The sequence below is a fragment of the Pristis pectinata genome, chromosome 2 (assembly GCF_009764475.1).
Source record: "Pristis pectinata isolate sPriPec2 chromosome 2, sPriPec2.1.pri, whole genome shotgun sequence".
Classification (NCBI taxonomy): domain Eukaryota; kingdom Metazoa; phylum Chordata; class Chondrichthyes; order Rhinopristiformes; family Pristidae; genus Pristis; species Pristis pectinata.
In genome coordinates, this window is record NC_067406.1 from 139,246,921 (window position 1) to 139,265,776 (window position 18,856).

The 18,856-nt window shown below is 45.6% G+C and overlaps 1 protein-coding gene across 1 annotated transcript in view; it reads left to right on the plus strand.

The window, feature by feature from the left end:
• Positions 1-18,856, plus strand: part of pdlim5a (PDZ and LIM domain 5a) — a 240,481-nt gene that overhangs the window by 12,431 nt on the left and 209,194 nt on the right. Inside the window, exon 2 of the mRNA XM_052041064.1 lies at positions 1,782-1,924. Coding sequence (XP_051897024.1) covers positions 1,829-1,924 — 96 coding nt within the window. The 5' untranslated portion in view covers positions 1,782-1,828. The remainder of the gene's footprint in view (positions 1-1,781; positions 1,925-18,856) is intronic.

An 18,856-nucleotide genomic window follows, 5' to 3' on the forward strand; every position in this document is an offset into this window, starting at 1 on the left:
CATGTTCGGCACAACTTTGTGGGCCGAAGGGCCTGTATTGTGCTGTAGGTTTTCTGTTTCTAAAACAAGACTGCTGGAGGAACTCGGCAGGTCAAGCAGCATCTGTGGTGTGGAGAAGAATTGTCAATGTTTTATTTCAAGATCCTGCATCAGGACTGGTGCAGGGTCCTCGACCAGAAATGTCAACCGTTCCTCCCTCCCCACAGATGCTGCTCGACCTGCTGAGTTCCTCCAGCAGTCTTGTTTTATTTTGCCCAAGGAGGAAGTCATTTGTGGAACTCTAGGGAGAAACTCCATTTGTCAGAAGTGAGAATGTGGAACTTGTTCCCACTGGGAGTGGTTGAGGTGAAGAGCAGAGACTGATTTGAGGAGAACTGGATTAGTGACACAGAAGGGAGTGGGGTGATGGTGCTACAGCTGGGGGTGAGTTTTGTCATCTCTTAGTTATACTGATGCAGTGTTGTAACCAGCATGAGGTGGGTAGAGCCTAGGAAGATGCCCATTCTGGTCTGCTGCCAAGCTTTCCGCTGGAGTCTATAATCAGAGCACCCAAGCACGGATTCCTGAACTAACTTTCCAGGTCTACCTGTTATTAAGTAGGGTCCCAGTCTGCTAATGAAATCAAAGCTGTTAAATTGGTCACCTTGCGTCATGGTGTAGCCCTTCAATGCTTTGGTGTAATCTTACAGTGGCTTCGTTATATATAGTGGGTGTTGGCAGCCAAACCTTGTGCTGCTTTATTCTCTGTAGCCTGTCGACAGGGGTACAGTGCCTGCACTGCACTCTGCTCTCAAGACCAATAAGCTGTTTGCCTCAAAGGTAAAACTTATGTGAAGAGTTGAATTCAGCCATAATATCTGTTTGTTTGATTTTGTTTGACAGAGAAAGATGTGGTTGGGTAATTTTTGCCAGATGATTCAGTTCCTCTGTTTAGCTGCTTGCTATTTCTTTCCATATGGTACTAATCTCTATCTATTTTGTCTAATCTGTTTTGAACGGCGTAGTTGTAAAAGTGGTATGCACCAGCACTTGGCAATGTATTAGTTGGGCATCTGTGCAAACAGCAGGTGAATCCTCTGCTTTGGGCTCTATATTGAAGCCTCCTGTATTTCACTTTCTGACAGGTTACTGTATCCATGCTGAATGAAGTTGGCAATGCTTTTCAAAGCCTGGTTAACCTATTAACATGTCCGTGTCACCTTTAATGGATGTACTTTCAACACTGTGGGGTCATTTTAATGCAAGGAGTGTTTGGACTGGCTCAACACTTGATGGGTGGAGGACCACATTGTACTTGAGGGGAATGAAGCAACTCAGACTTGCTGCTAGTCTGCAACTTTGTGCTGTAAGCAATTTGAGGCAACACATGGAATAGTGTTATGTTTTGCATGTACCAGGAAGAATGAGACTAGGAATGAGTTGATTAAGGGGGTGAGTCAGTTGATCACAACTAGAGGCTGTCAGCATCATTAATGGGGGAAATTTGGGAGAAATTTCTCCCAGTGGATGGACAGAACGTGGAACTTGATATCACTGAAGAAACTTAAATAGTGTAAATGTATTCAAGGGCAAGACATTAAATATACCTGTGTGTGTCTGCACAATACTCCGTTGGACCTGTTGAAATGAATGACCTGGTTTTGCACAAGAACTCCGCTTGCAATGCAAGCAAAAGCAATATTTTTTTTCCCCCAGAAGAGGCTTTGTATAAATGCTTTGTGTAGAAGTATAGCAGTTGTGCACACTTTTGGTAATTTGTCTGTTTTTAATCACATCTGCAGTTGGCTGATTTGGACCCTGGAGTGTGTGAGAGAGAGAACACCCAAGAATGAGCAACTACACAGTCTCTCTGCTTGGCCCTGCCCCATGGGGATTCAGACTTCAAGGCGGCAAAGACTTCAACATGCCGCTGACCATCTCTAGGGTAAGCATAGGTTTCACTACTTCAAATCTTCACTGCTGGCTTAAGTTCCACCTACAGCTCCAAACTGGTACCACAGGCAACAAGGTGCTACAGCCGCGTTAGCATAAGTAGTTCCAGAGGTTCAGCATAATGTTACTACGGAGCTAGTGACCTGGGTTCAATTCCAGCTGCTGTCTGTAAGGAGTTTGTACGTTCTCTGTGTCTGCGTGGGTTTCCTCCTGTGCTCAGGTTTCCTCCGGTGCTCAGGTTTCCTCTCATTCCAAAAAGACCTACGGGTTAGGAAGTTGTGGGCATGCATTGTTGGCACTGGAAGTGTGGTGACACTTGCAGGCTGCCCCCAGAACACACTACGCAAAACAAGATGCATTTCACTGTTTCAATGTACATGTGACTAATAAAGATATCTTATTGACCAAGAGACGTGAGTTTGCATCCACCATGTAGCCATGAAACTTAATTCTATTACTTGACTAAACTAGAATTTAAAAAAAAACTAGAGCAGATGTTGGTGACCATGAAACCAGTTGACTTCAGTGAGAACCCACCTGGTTCACAAATGTGCTGAAATTTACTGTCCTTCATCTGCTCTGTCCCAAGTGCAACGCCAAACCCTTTGCAGTGTAGTTGACCTTTAAGTGAAATGGCCCAGAATGCCACTTGATTCAAGGAGTGGCAACAAATGCCTGAATAACTAAAGGGGAAAAAAAAAGTTGTGTAGCTGCCAGTTCACCCATTTTCCTAAGATCTTCCACAGCCCCATCACACTCTGGCTGTGGACAAAGATTGACCATTTGCCGCAGGATAGCCTTGTATCGACCTGTCACTGCAACTCTTACTCCTGTGACTCTCAAGTTTTTCCAAAGTGTCTTTTTACTTTTACTGGTTTTATTTTTAAATAACTGCCACTTCAGAGCTGTTAGATAATTGCAAGCTTCACGTGATAGGACACCAGTAGACACCAGATGATCTGGCCCCTCCACTCAGCAGCTTACCACATCCAAAATTTTTGTAGCAAATGAACTTCTCCATACCAAAGAGTGGTAGGAATGTGGAACTCGTTGCCATAGGGAGTGATTGAAGTGGATAGTGTTTAAAAAAAACTAAGGAGAGACTGAATGGACACATGACAGACAAAGCACGAGAGGGTTCTGCTGTGGGGAAAACTGGAAGAAGGGAATAGAGGAGCATAAATGCTGGCACAGATGGGTTGGGCCAAATGGCCTGTTCCTTTGCTTGCATATCCTATGTTCTTTTTAAAAATACTCAAAAATAAGTGTTTGGAGAAAGTTAAACATTGATTAAGACAGATCATTTTGTACCTGTCCAGGAGACTTATCTCATTCTTGAGGGCACCAGGCTAACATTGGAGAGCTAGCTTCTGCTGGATAGTTGCCATGTCTTGTGTGCTGCAACCTTGGTCTAGAAGGGTTTTCACCTCACCCACTAGTGTTTTACTGTCAGTTTGTCAAGTTGCAAAGCTCTGTTCCTTCAATGTCTGGCTGGGGCAGGTTCAGTCTTGGCCACAGCTTTGCAGTGAAGCTCAGAAGGAAAAGTGCAACATAGACCTGTTCTATATTTAGTTGCCCAGTCTTTAATTGATGCCAATGTGATGTTATGTGTGGCAACTCCCGGATGCCTGTCTCACCCACCCCCAGTCTGAACTGGCGTGTTCAATTAGAATCAAACACTGGGCAATTATCATAGAACCTGTTGCACAGACATGCCAGTGACACGAATGTGACAGGATCTCTTTAAAACTTTCCTTTGTGAACTGAACAGTTGGGTGGGTACAAACTGTTTTACTCGTTCCTTTCTTTGTAAGTAATCCAAACAAACTATTGTGTTTTTTGTTGCAATATGCCATACACTGATTTCAAAATCGGGCACAAAGCCCACATGTTAGGGAATTTCATGACCTCCTAGGTATCTTTTGAGTTTCAGAGCTAATGAAGGACTTGAGCCTGGTCAATGTTGTAAAGTAATGTTTAGTGACTGTGTGATGTGAAGAGATGCATGGGAGGGCAAGGTTCCAGCCTCAGACTAGTTTGTAATTTTCTCACAAGCAGGGGACGGGGGACTGGTGGGTGAGGTAAGAAGGGCAGTTCTTTCCTGCTCTCAAATAATCATTCAGAGGGGAGGCCATGTACCCATCCACATATTTGCTCTATTACAGAACTCGTACATGTGGCCCTGGCCCTTCAAAAGTCAGAAAACCTAATATCGTGCCCCACTTGTGTCACAGCCTGGGCCCAGGCGATGCTTTGTACCACTGATTTGGAGTCATAGTTGTACAGCATGTGAACAGGCCCTTCAGCCCATCATCCATTGCTAACCATCAAGCACCCATGCACATGGATCCCATTTTCCTTCCTCACTCCCTCCCTCCCTCCCCACCACGTTCCTGTCAACTTCAAAGTCCCGGGGGATTTTACCATAGCCTATTAACCCACCAACCCGCTTGTCTTCGGGGTGTGGGAGGAAACCGGAGCACCCAGAGGAAACCCACGTAGTCACAGGGAAAACAGGGTGTATATTAGTACCTGAGGTTAGGATTGAACCTGGGTTGCTGGAGACGTGAGGCAGTGTTAGCATGGTACTCTTTTGGTGAATATAGAACACTACAGCACAGGAACAGGCCCTTTGGCCCACAATGTTACGCTGAGCCACTTTAAACCAGTAGGAGTTTAATTCATAACTTTTCTGTGTAAATCCATTTGGCCATCTAATTCTGTGTTGGTAGTGATCTGAACAGAACACCACATTGCTCCTTTCACTGAGCGCATGGTATTATGCTCTTCCTTCACTCCTATTTTTAAGACTCTGCTTCAAACCTTTGCTGGAGCCAGTGCCTGCTGATCACTGTGATGCTCTAGTGGTGAATGCATTACGCAGGCATGTTGGAATTGTGTGGAAAGTCTTTTGAGCGCTGTCTCGCTATCTTGCCTCTGGAACATTAGCCACTGGTGTCCCCACTGCTCTTGTGAATGACGTGTGTTCTCTTCAGAGCTTGCCAAGCCTCAGGCCTCTGCCAGATTGGCTATTTGAGCCTCCCTGAATTCTTTTCCTTGTGAAGCATGGTGTTGGTATACTTCTGAAAGAGGAATTCCTCCTCCTCCTGGATTCGTTTGGAAGGTAATTTGGGGTCTTCCAGCTGGACTGATCAGTGTGGAACATAATATTAGGCAAAGGTACCTATTTGCTCTTTGATGCAAGAGGCCTGTTTGCCTGAGGCAACCTCTTCTCGTCTCTCTCCTTCCCAGTTGCTTTTGCTGCATCTGACCGGCATGCTGACAATAGGCACAGGTGTTTGAGTAACAGTGGGCAAAGTCGCACTTGTGTAACGTCGTTGGAACATCCCAAAGCAGTTCACAGCCGGTGAAGTATTTTAGAAGTGAGGTCAGTGTTAATAACAAAAGCAACTGGTATTTAATACAGCACCTCTAATTCTGCAAAAACAAAATGCACTAAGCTCCTAGAGGACATGCATTTAAGGTGAGAGCAAGTAAGTTCAAAGGAGATGTGTGGGGCATGTTTTTTTAACGCAGAGTGGTGGGTGCCTGGAATGCACTGCTGGATGGTGGTGGAAGCAGATACACAGAGGTGTTTAAGATGCTCTTGGGCTAATGAGTGTGCAGAGAATGGAGGAATATGGACACTGTAGGCAGAAGGGATTAGTAGGGCATTTAATTAGTTCAGCACGACATTGTGGGCTGAAGGGCCTGTTCCTGTGCTGAACTATTCTATTGGGGCAAAGTGTCCCCAGCCTCTAAGATCTTTGAGTCACACGTACATCAAAACACACAGTGAAATACATCTTTGCGCAGAAGGTGCGGGGGCAGCCCGCAAGTGTCGCCACGCTTCTGGCACCAACATAGCATGCCCGCAACTTCATAACCCGTACGTCTTTGGAATGTGGGAGGAAACCGGAGCACCTGGAGGAAACCCACGCAGGCACGGGCAGAACATAGAAACTCCTTACAGACGGTGGCTGGAATTGAACCTGGGTCACTGGCGCTGTAATAGCGTTACGCTAACTGCTACACTACCGTGCCTGCACAATGGTGCAGCAGATAATGCTGCTGCCTTAATTGCTCCACCCAACCAGGTTCAATCCTGACCTCCCAGTGCTGCCTGTGTGGAGTTTACACATTCTCTGTGTGACTGCGTGGGTTCCCCCGGGTGCTCCAGCTTGTGCCCTGACATCATCCCCAAAGATGTGCAGGTAGGTTAATTAGATACTGTAACTTGCCCAGTCCAAGGGAAGCTGATGTGCAGATGAGAGAGAACAAGTTGTAGGGTGAGGATCAGACTGGGGGGTTGCTCTGCAGTGATCCAGCATGGATTCCCAGAGTTATACGGCACAGAGACTGGCCCTTTTGGCCCAAGGTGTCCGCACTCTTCTCCCTGCATTCCACCACTCACGTACGCCCTCAAGGCAATTTAGTGTTGGAGGAAACTGGAGGTTCAGGCAGCTGACCTGATGGGCTGAGTGGCCTCCAGTGTCATGATAAATGGGTGAAATAATGGATCAAATCATAGCGTAATACAGGATGGGAACATCTTTGACCCATCTCATCCATGCCCACCAACCTAGTCCCATTTCCCTGCATTTGGCCCATAACCCCTAAACCTTTCCTATCCATGTACCTGTCCAAATGTCTGTTAAATGTTGTTAATGTACCTGCCTCAACCACTTCCTCTGGCAGCTCATTCCATATACAGACAACCCTCTGGATGAAGAAGTTGCCCCCTAGTTAACTTTTCCCCTCTCTCCTTAAACCTATGCCCTCTAGTTTTTAGTTCCCTTTCCCTGGGGAAAAGACTGTGCATTCTCCCTACCTATGTCATTCATGATTTTACACACCTCTATAAGGTCACCTCTCAATCTCCTACGTTCCATGGCTGGAGGTATTGGGTCACCTGACAAAATCCTCCTTTAAAGGAGCTAAGGGAGCTAGAGAGTTTGCAGAGAATTCCAGAATTTGCAGCCTCAGGAGTGATTTAAGTTGGGAATATTCAAAAGGCCATAATTGGAAGAGCTCAGTTGTTGGAGAACTCGGGTGACAGAGACAGGAAAGCGGTGAAGTTATGTATGTAAAAACGAGGGTTGTGGTTTTTAAATTGAGATGCACCTCTGTGTGTGTTGTCTGCCTGATACTGAGTTGGGATAAATACACTGAACAACATGATAGTGAATCCTTTGGGAGTTTATTTGATGCAACTATTTTTGAAAGTTTTGGAGTCGTGGGGGGGAATTTGAGGCATGTTTCTGTAACACTAATTCAAAGCACCTTCCACTCAGCATTTTGGAGCACTCCTTCTGTGCACTGACTTATGAAGGCTCTCTAAGCGATACATGGGTACTTTGTCCATGTTTTCAAACCCCTCTCTGTGTAGGTACCCCTGTACTTCTGAAATCTCCAACAGCCCCATTATGTAGTAAGCAATCTGAATCTCCTAACTCTGGCCTCTTGGTCATTCTCACTGGTAATCTGTCTATGGACAACTGTGTCCTCGGCCACCATGGTCCAAAATATCTCCACTCCCTACCCACTTCCAAGTGCTCCTTGACATCTACTTCTTTGACCTAGTTTTTGGTTGCTGTCCTGGTATCTCCTTGTGTGCCTCCGGGGCAGTCTTTTGTATGCTTAAAACATCTATGAAGCATTGTGACCTACTTGTCACACCGCAGGCATTTTATAAATGAGGTGGTTGTTGGGTGATGCTTTGTTAGAGGTATAGACTTCCATGAGAAAACTAACCACCAGTATCATAGGCAGTAAATAATCCTAGAGCAATACAGCATGGATACAGGCCCTTTGGCCCAACTAGTTCATGCGAACCATGTCCACCAATTTCCTGCATTCAGCCCATATCCCTCCAAGCCCCTCCCCTCCATGTACCTATCCAAGTGCTTCTTAAATGATACTGTTGTACCTGCCTCATGACTTCCTCTGGCAGTTTGTTCCTTATACTCACCACCCTCTGCATGGAAAAAGTTGCCCTTCAGGTTCCCTTTTAACTTTTTCCCTCTCGCCCTAAACCTATGCCCCCTAGTTTTGGACTCCCCTACCCTGGGGAAAGATAGTTACCATCTACCTTCTCTCTGCCTCTCATAATTTTAAACACCTCTAAGAGGTTCCCCATCATTCAACTACATTCCAAGGAATAAAGACCTAGCCTGGCCAACCTCTCCCTATAACGCAAGCCCACTAGTCTTGGCAACATCTTCGTAAATCTTTTCTGCACTCTTTCCAGTTTAACCATGCCTTTCCTATAAACAGGGTCTATAAATATTAGAGGTCTTTAAAGCTGGGAATGAGGGAAAACCAATACACCTTGACAGTGATTTTTATCCTGCTATGCTTAAATCTTCCTCCCAGTCTGAAATTTTCTCTTGCCTGACCAAGGCCACCTTGGCTCATTGTTCAACCCTTGTGCTTGTTGAATTTGCAGCAAAAACATGGTTGACTTTTGTTTCCCTGATATTATTCTTGATGCATAGCTCCAAGAATAACACAGGATGAAACTAGATATGCTATCATTATTCTGCTTCCATGTTGGTTTGCATTTTCTTGATTTGTTCTCCCTGAAATCAATATTTGCACCAACTCTTACTTGAGGTTTGGTTTTGACTTTTGGCCAAAATTGGTGTGGGTCATTACAGTGCCAAGTTGGGGCTTTATCAACCAGTCTGTTGGGGGCACTGAGAGTATTTCAATGAAGTGGAATTGTTCTGATGTGTCTGTTGACCTAGTGAGGGTCAGTAGTTATCAGGGCATTCCTCAGAGCCAACATAGAGGGAGAAGCCTACTGGGATTCACTTCAAGTCGAGGAAAAAGCAGATACCTTTTCTCCACACCTGACTTCTCTTTGGTTTTGTGGCACTTCCCAATCAGTGACTAATTCTTCAGCTGCCAAGCTCCTTCCTTGACCAAGCTTTTAGCAACCAGACCTGATGTGTATCCTTGCGTGGCTCTTCAATAAACTTTGTTTTGGCATCCCGCCTCTCGATATTTTGCTATGCAGAGCTGTTTAACGGGTTGTTGTTGCACTGAGAGCTGCATATGTTGTCATAAAGTCATTGAACTCAAAACTTCCTCCAGTAAGTGGAGAAGGGGTGATCCTCTTCACTCTGTTCAGTTGGACCATGGAGTATTTGTACGCCAACTCCAGTTAGGTGCTTCATTCCCCTGTCCCAACCTACAGTATCTAACAAATGTTGGATAGTTTAAAGATATCACCTTTTTGGCTCCTGTTCACAAATTCCATCCCTTTTTGTGGAGACGGTCTAACCTGTGCACTCACTGTCTGTGACCACACAACTTGCCTGACCCTGATTTGAACACCTGGGCTCCATATCCTCTCAATGGCCATCGACCTCCTGGACCACCAGATGCCCAGCTCAACCCTAACCCTAACTGCTGAAGCTCCCTTCTTGGCCATTATACCCTCCAGGCTTTCCTGTTGCTTGGCTTCCACCCAATGGACTCTTCATGTCACTGGGACTTCTATCTGTATCGAGCCCACACAAAGCCCTCTGCCCATCTGACAGATCTGGCCTAGCTGGCTCCCAGTACCTTGAACTTGAATTCCCTCTCTGTCTCTAATGTACAAGGAGAATTTGATGTCTCTGGGCCTGTACTCGATGGAATTCAGAAGGATGAGGGGGGGATCTCATTGGAACTTGCCAGATACTGAAAGGCCTGGATAGAGTGGGTATGGAGAGGATCTTTCCATCGGTTGGAGAGGATGTTTCCATTGGTAGAAGAGTCCAGGATCTGAGGGCACAGCCTCAGAATAAAGGGATGTCCCTTTAAAATTGAGATGAGGAATTTCTTCAGCCAGAGGGTGGTGAATCTGTGGAATTCATTGCCACAGAGGGCGGTGGTGGCCAAGTCACTGGGTGTATTTAAGGCAGAGATTGATTAGGTTCTTGATTGGTAAGGGGTTTATGGGGAGAAGGAAGGAGAATTGTGGGGGGGGGGGAAGGAGAGAGAATAAGCCATGATTGAATGGCAGAACAGACTCAATGGGCTGAATGGCCTAATTCTGCTCCTATATCTTATGGTCTTATCTCCTCTGCTGTAAAATTACACCCAGACATCAGCCTTTACCACACTTCCTCATTGCCTCACTATGGTAGCTGGCTTTCTCCACCCCCCTCCTTTTTATTTAAGGGAAAAACATTGCTTTGACTAAACTTTCAGTCCACCTGTCCCTTCATTTGGCTCTGGTCCATTTACATTGCAGCAAAGGCAGGTTTTAACGAGTTTTATCTGTAAATTGCTCCATTGTCCCAACTGAGCCCAACTAAATCCATACAGGATTATTTCCAGTGAATTTCAGTGTGGGTCTACCACATGACAACTTGCATTTGTGTAGACATGAGATTCTGTAGATGCTGGAATCTGGAGCAACACACAAAATGCTGGAGGAATTCAGCAGGTCAGGCAGCATCTATGGAGGGAAATAGAAGGTGGTGAAGTCCTGGTCTCAACCTGAAACGTCGACTGTTTATTTTCCTCCTTGGATGCTACCTTGCCTGCTGAGTTCCTCCAGCATTGTGTGTTGCAATTTGTGTAGGACACTTTCATTGTAGAAGATCAATCAAAGCTCGAGACCGGTGTTAGAAATATTAGTACTAGTGGCCAAACCCCTGCTCAGCATGGTAGAGGGACGGAGGTTTAGAGTGGGAATTCGAGAGCTCAAGACCATGGCTTTTGGTGGTCCTGCCTGATGAGCCCAAGATGGAGTCAGCTCATGACAACCTCAGATCTTTATAGGTTTTGAGATTGGAGCTGGGAGGGAAAGGCCATTGGAGGCTTTGGAAAACATTCTGCTCTCCCTCTACGCAGGGACAACTCTTGAATTAATGAAATAATTTTATTGAGAAATCTGGTGCTTGTGTATTTTATGGGAGACTATTTATCACTGCTATGGTTGTGGCATTTGTTGTTGAATTCCAGTGCGTGCGTTGTCTTAACCTTCAGTGATTCATTTCCCTTTGACAGCTTTCAATGTTGGGTCACGAAAAAGCATCGAGTAGAAATGAATTGTTTGGAGCCCAGACCCTTCTTCATATTGAGGGGAAAAATAAATATCTATCATGACATGAGCCATTCCTAGTCATCTTCATTTCAGCTTGTGTGAACCCAGTGACACATTATCCTGTCTGTGTCTCTGTATATCTCCCATTTCAGGAGAGGGCTGGCTTCCACTAAATTCCTTTCACACTCTCAATCGGAAATAATGTGCTTTGATCTATATTTTCCAAAAGCACTTTATTTGTGGTGTTGGGTAGTGTGTTGCCATAATGTGTCTTGCTGAATGCTTTAATCAGACTTGGTATCCAGTGTGTGAACTGGTTACAACTAGCAATGAATCTCTCTGCCCTCTTATATCTTCCAGATGTGGTTTTAATAAGGGATTTGTGAATCTGTCTCAACTCAAGGCAGTGGAAGCCAGGAAATGCTGTTAAGTGCTACTGATTGATGTATGTTTTGGTGTAATCATTTTGAACCAACAGTTTCATTATTTTTCACAATGAATACCCTCATGACAGTGTAATCCCTGGGCCATTTAGAGAGTGCTGAGTTAGGTCACAATGGTAGATTTCATTCACTGAGGGGCATTAGTGAAGGCAGAACTGATTCTGACTCAATGTGACTTTGCAACAATCCATTAGTTTCACAGTCACCAATACAGAGACTGACTCTTTATCCAGATTTATTTTAAATAACTGCATTTAAATTCCCCTGCTAACACATCTCCTGATCAGTCTGGACCAATGGATATCAATCCAGCAACTTAGACACTTGTTTGTTATCCTGTTCCCATATTTCTATTTGACAGGACAGGAACGGGCCCTTCAGCTCATGGTATCTGTGCCAAGCCTGATGCCAAATTAAACCTAATCTTACTGCCTGCACATGGTCCATATCCCTCCATTCCCTGCATATTCATGGCTGTTTAAAAGCTCCTTAAATGCCTCTCTCATATCTGCTTCCATCACCACCCCTGGCAGTGCATTCCAGGTACCCACCATTGTGTATTTAAGAGGAGAAAACTTGCCCTGCACATCTCCTTTTGAATGCCCCCTCTCACCTTAGCCTGCCCTCTAGTATAAGACATTTCAACCCTGAGAAAAAGATGGTCTACCCTATCTATGCCTCTCAATCTTTTAAACTTCTCTCAGGTCTCCCCTCTGCCTCCACCGCTCCAGAGAAAACAACCCGTTTGTCCAACCTCTCCTTGTTATAGCACATGCCCTCATCCAGGCAGCATCCTCATAAACCTCTTCTGCACCCTCTCCAAAGCCTCCACATCCTTCCTGTAATGGGGTGATCAGAACTGAATGCAGTACTCCAGATGTGGCCTAACTAGAGTTTTATAAAGCTGCAACATAACTTCCTGACATTTGAACTCAATGTCTCAACTAATAAAGCCATCTAGAACGTAGAAGGTGAAACAGTACAGCACAGGAACAGGCCATTTGGCGCACGATGTCTGTGCTGAGCATGATCCCACACAGCTCCTGTCACTCTGTCTCCTTAAATGCACATCCTCTAGTATTTGACATTTCTATCCTGGGGGGAAAAGACTGACTGTCTACTCTATCTATGCTTCTCATAATTTTTATAAATTTCTATCAGGTCTCCCCTCAGCCTTTGCTCTAGAGAACAACCCAAGTTCTTTTAAGGTTTGTTTTTGGTTCCCTGTTTACTGGGTGTTCAGAATTGTTGGTGCAGCCTCAGTGTTTATGGTGTATGCTTCACTGAATTAAAAGTGTCAGGTAGCTTGCAAGCTTAGAACAGAGGTGGTAACCTCGAGCACAGAGCTAAGGGAGAAGCAGCCAGTGTAATTTTTCAACAATTTGTCAATCTGCTGGTGTCTATCAAGGCTGATATTCTTCAGTGTAGTTGGGTCCAATACTGACTTTTGTTGGTCTGTTTAATGTCTTGCATTGTCAGTTTGTAAAGCCCGTGGGCTTTGGTTGGTTGATTGATGATCTCCTAATCTTCAAGCTGCTGCCTTTTGTAGTCTTGAGTTTGGTGTTGAATAACAGCCCAAGCAGTGGTTCTGCAATACAACACATTTCTCCCATGTTAGTGGAGCTGGCTATTCAGCAGTTAAGCTTGTTCTGGTGACAGCTGATTTGTCACAAGTCCATTCAAGGAAGCAGTTTCACATCTCGACATGATAATGGACCAAGATCACTGGCTTGGGGTGTGGGAAGGAGCCATACACAGACCATGACACGGGAAAGGACAGTCAAGCAAGGATGATCTTGAATGGGTGCATATGAGAACTGGAGCATAAGTAAATATTCTTTTTGGTTCCATCTCTATCATCCTGTTTGAGTTTGGAGGATGCATTCTCCGTGGAGCACTGGTAGTCAGTTCCTTGAAGAGGAAGGGGGAAGGGTTTAGGGTTTGCTCTTTCATTTGCTGTTGGGGGGGAAAATGTTGAAATTCTGCCAGTGAGTGTAAAGGGAGAACAGAAATGTGAATATGGACTGGTTGGAACCAGGGCCCTCTGAATGGAGTTGATGAGGAGGGAGGAGATGTGGTTAGCAACTCTCATTGTAGGAAGTAATCTCCTGACATCTTCATCACTAAAATGGTCTGTGCAACGTTGGGTATTTGTTACTGATATAGGCCTACTTATGGACTAAGGGGCGATATTTTGCTCGTGAGGGGGCATCACCACTTAGCCCAGCATTTATTGCCCATTCATCATTGCCCCAGGGTTGCTTGACCAATTTGCACATCTGTAATGAGAGCCTGAAATGCCAAGGTTGTTGGTGCCACTAACTTGATTCAGTAGCAGGGCACATCTCATGGGCAGGAAAGAATTCACCATGCTGCTGTGGGTCTTGAGTCACATACAGGCCAGACTGAAGAAGGGCAGGTTGGTGAAGAGGGCTTTTGGCTGTCTGTCAGGGCACTGAGTACAGGAGTTGGGATGTTATGTTGCAGTTGTACAAGATGTTGGTGAGGTGAGGCTGCACTTGGAGTATCGTGAGCAAAACGCAAAGTGCTGGAGGAACTCAGCAGGTCAGGCAGCATCTATGGAGGGAAATACAGTTGATGTTTCTGGTCGAGACCCTTCATCAGGACTGGAAAGGAAGAGGGCAGAAGCCAGAATAAGAAGGTCAGGGGAGGAGTACATAGCGACAGGTGAGAGGGGGAAGGTAGTGGGAGGGGGAAAGATGTAATTAGCTGAGAGGTGATGGGGAGAAGAGGCCGAGGGCTGAAGGAGGAGAAATCCGGTTAGAGAGGGCAGTGGACCATGGAATAAAGGATTGGGGAGGAGAGGAGATGGGCAGGTCATCAAGGTGGGGGAAGGGAGCTACGGGAATGACTCCTTGTGGGGAGAGAAGAAAAAGGGGTGGGGTTACCAGAAGTTGGAGAAATTGATGTTAGGGTCATCAGGTTGGAGACTCCCAAGGTGGAATATGAGGTGTTGTTCCTCTAATCTATTGTGTTCACTTTTGGTCAGCCTGCTATAGGAAAGATGCCATTAAGCAGGAAAGAATGCAGGAGATGTACAAGGATTTTGCCAGGATTTGGGACTGGGTTATTGGGAGAGGTTGGGCAGGTTAGGACTTGCGTAGGAGACTGAGAGGTGACCTTGGAGGTGTATAAAATGAGGGGCATAGGGTGAATGAACAGCTCTGCCCCCCACCCCCACCAAGGTTGGGGAATCAAGAACTATAGAGGGCATAAGTTTGTGAGAGGGAAACTATTTAATAAGAATCTGAGGGGCAATTTTTTCACCCACAGGGTGGTGCATATATGGAACAAGCTGCCAGAGGGAGTGGTTGAGGCGGGTACAACCATGACATTTAAAAGACATTTGGATAGGTGTGTGGTTAGGATAGGTTTAGAAGGATATGGGCCAAACACAAGCAAATGGGAATAGCTGAGTGGGCACTTTGGCATGGAACAGATGGGCCAAAGGGCCTATTTCTGTGCTGTATGGTTCGCGTTAATGCAAACCAGATGAGTTTGTTCTGACAATTCAATTAATTTGTCATTTGTCATTACCAAGACTGCAGTAGTGTAGCAGTTAGCATAACGCTATTACAGCACCAGTGACCCAGGTTCAATTCTGACTGCTGTCATCTGCAAGTTTGCAGATGATATCACCGTTGCAGGCTGTATCTCAAACAGTGAGTCAGAGTACAGGAAGGAGATAGAGAGCTTAGTGGAATGGTGTCATGACAACAACCTTTCCCTCAGTGTCAACAAAACAAAAGCGCTGGTCATTCCCTTCAGGAAAGGGGGTGGTGTACCTGCACCTGTCTACATCAATGGTGCTGAGGTCGAGAGGGTTGAGAGCTTTAAGTTCCTGGGAGTGAACATCACCAGCAGCCTGTCCTGGTCAAATCACATAGATGCCATAGCCAAGAAAGCTCACCAGCACCTCTACTTTCTCCGGGGGCTAAAGAAATTTGGTTTGTCCCCTTTGAGTCTCTCCAACTTTTACCAATGCACCATAGAAAGCATCCTATTTGGGTGTATCATGGCTTGGTACGGCAACTGCTCTGTCCAGGACCGCAAGAAACTGCAGAGAGTTGTGGACACAGCCCAGCACATCACAGATACCAGCTTCCCTTCCTTGGACTCTCCTTTACCTCTTGTTGTCTTGGTGTAGCAGCCAGCATAATCAAAGACCCCACCCACCTGGGACATTCTCTCTTCTCTGCTCTTCCATCAGGTAGAAGATACAGGAGCCTGAGGGCACGTACCACCAGACTTGAGGACAGCTTCTATCCCACTGTGATAAGACTATTCAATGGTTCCCTTATACAATGAGATGGACTATGACCTCATGATCTACCTTGTTGTGACCTTTCACCTTATTGCACTGCACTTCCTCTGTAGCTGTGACACTTTACTCTGTACTGTTACTGTTTTTACCTGTACTACATCAAAGTACTCTGTACTAACCCAATGTAACTGCACTGTGTAATGAATTAACCTGTATGATCGGTTTGTAAGACAAGCTTTTCACTGTACCTCAGTATAAGTGACAATAATAAACCAATACCAAGTCTGTAAGGAGTTTGTACATTCTCCCGTGTCTGCATGGGTTTCCTCTGGGTGCTCTAGTTTCCTCCCACATTCCAAAGACGTACGGGTTAGGAAGTTGTGGGCATGCTACATTGGCACTGGAAATGTGCCAACACTTACGGGCTGCCCCCAGAACACTATGCAAAAGATGCATTTCACTGTGTGTTTTGATGTACATGTGACTAATAAAGATATCTTATCTCACCTGTTTTTGATATAATTGTACTTGAAGTCCACTAGCCATGCGCATGATAGGATTTGAACTCTGGTCTCTGGATCGCTAGCCTGGTAAATATACTGTTTGTAGGCAGTATATCCATTAATGACCTACTGTCTGCAGAGGGGAGTGGGAAGGTGGACTTTGCCTGCTTCTACTGCAGTTGTTACACAGTGACACTCTGTCCCTTGCAGGAGAAGCTTGGGGAGGTGCAGCCACAGTATGGGAGGGAGAATGTGGTGGATCTTGTTCTCGTGACTCATGTACAGTGAGGCAACATGGCTGAGTGCTGAAACCAGAAGGTTTTAAAGTGTTACTTCCTGTGTTGGAGTTGTCCAACCACAAGTTTGTAGGTGTCAGTTCCTTTTCTGTGGGGACATTTCCTACAGTGCTGTATCTTCAAGGTTCTAAGGTGCCTGTGGCTACATCCTTGAACTGACATTCCCCCACACCTCTTGTGTCATAAAGCAATACAGCATGGAAACAGGCCCTTTGGCCCAACTCATCCCTGCTGATCAAGGAACCCAGCTAAGCTAGCCCCACTTGCCTGTGTTTGGCCCATGTTCCTCTCAGCCTTTCTGTCCTTGTATCTGTCCAAGTGTCTTTAAAATGTTATTGCGCCTACCCCAACCACCTTCCCTGGCGGCTTGTTCCACCTACGCACCACCCTCTTTAGAAGTTGCCCCTTTTGGGGAGGGGCTTTTAAATCTATTCCCCTCTCACCTTAAACCTATGCTCTCTAGTTTTTGATTCCCTTGGGAAACAGATGGTGTGCATTCACCCTATCCATGCCCTCATGATTTTATACACCTCTATAAGATCACCCCTCAGTCTCATAAGCTCCAATGAATAAAATCCTAGCCTGTCCAGGCTCTCCCAGTACCTCTGGTCCTGGCAACATTCTCATAATCAGAGGGAGGTCTGTGCTCATAGGTGTGAGACAGTGGACCTGTCCCATCTTGTATCTCCAAGGCAATAAGAGCCTTGGATCCTGCCATTCACAGCATTGACTACCCGCCCCACGAGAGGCAAGAATTCCAAAGGGAAGTGAGAAATGGAAATCGATTCAAGCATCATTCTGTGGAAAGTGAAATAAAGTTAGATCTTCAAGTCCATGGCCTTTTTAATCAGTAAAGTGAATATTTGTAAAGCCCTGTTTGCTTAAAACATTAAGGCAAGAGGCAGGAAGGATATTTGTAAAGGTTTTATCTTGACTTTCAGAAACTGGGTGTTGACTTGGAATTGGCCCAGTGTTTTTACTTGTACACTTAGTCAGTGTGACTTTAATGGGATGAGACTGGCAGTCTGATTGGATTTAGTGGAGAGCAGTATCCTACTGTGCTTTGAGAAAATAAAGGACTGCAGATGCTGGAATCTAGATAAAAAAAACACTATGATGCTGGAGGAACTCAGCAGGCCGGGCAGCATCTGTGGAGAAAAGCAGGCGGTCAACGTTTTGGGTCGACCTTTCTTCGGGATTGAAGATAGGAAAAGGGGAAACCCAATATACAGGAGGGAAAAGCAGAGCAGTGATAGGTGGACAAAAGAGGGAAGGTAGGGTGGGCACAAGGTGGTGATAGGTAGATGCAGGTAAGAGACTGATAGGCAGGTGTGGGGGAGGAGGGGAGAGCAGATCCACCGGGGAATGGGTCAAAGGTAAGGAGGAAGAAAGAAGGGGTAGGAAAAGGAGGCTAGGAAAGGGAAGAAAAGAAGAGGCATGGGGGGGAGGGGGGGGGAAGGTGTTGAGGGATTACCTAAAGTGGGAGGATTCAATGTTCATGCCGTTAGGCTGCAAGGTTCCAAGGTGGAAAATGAGGTGCTGTTCAAGCTGTATCATTGCATGACAAAGGGTAATTTCATAAAAGCAGTGAAATGATGCTGTCAGTGCTTGCAGCAGTTATAAACAACCAGCCATCCTGGCAAGGGTGTGTCACTTACACTTTTTAATCACCGAGCATGTGGGAAGAGAAATAGTTAAAGTTTCAAGTTGATTTTTTTTTCATGTGCTCTATTATTCAAAGTCATAGAGCAATACAGCACAGAAGCAGGACCTTCAGCTCAACTCAGTCCCTTGCCAACCAAGGTGCCCACCCAAGCTAGTCCCATTGGCCTGTGTTTGGCCCATATCCCTCCAAACCTTTCATATCTAATTACTTCTAAAATGTCTTTTGAATGTTGTTATTGTACTTGCCTCAACCACTTCCTCTGGCAGCTCGTTCCCGCTATGTGAGGAAGTTGTCTCTCTGGGCCCTTTTTAAATCTTTCACCTTTCACCTTAAACCTATGCCCTTTATTTCCCCTTCCCTGGGGAAAAGGGACTGTGTGCATATCCATACCCTTCATGATTTTATGCACCTCCTATAAGGAAATCCCTCAATCTCCAACGTTCCAAGGAATAAAGGCCTATTCCTTTATTAAGGAATGAGTATGGAGTGCATCTCCTCACCAACTCTATGGCATCTCGTGCCCCATCTGTGGAAGAGTCTGAGCTTCCCACATTGGCGTCATCATTCACCCCAAGACCCACAAAACAGTGGAAGAAAGTTGCTCTCAATCCTCGGACTGCCCAAGAATATTGTCTATGCAGTGATGTATAGCTTGGATCTTGGAAACAGCAAAAACTTAAATGGAACA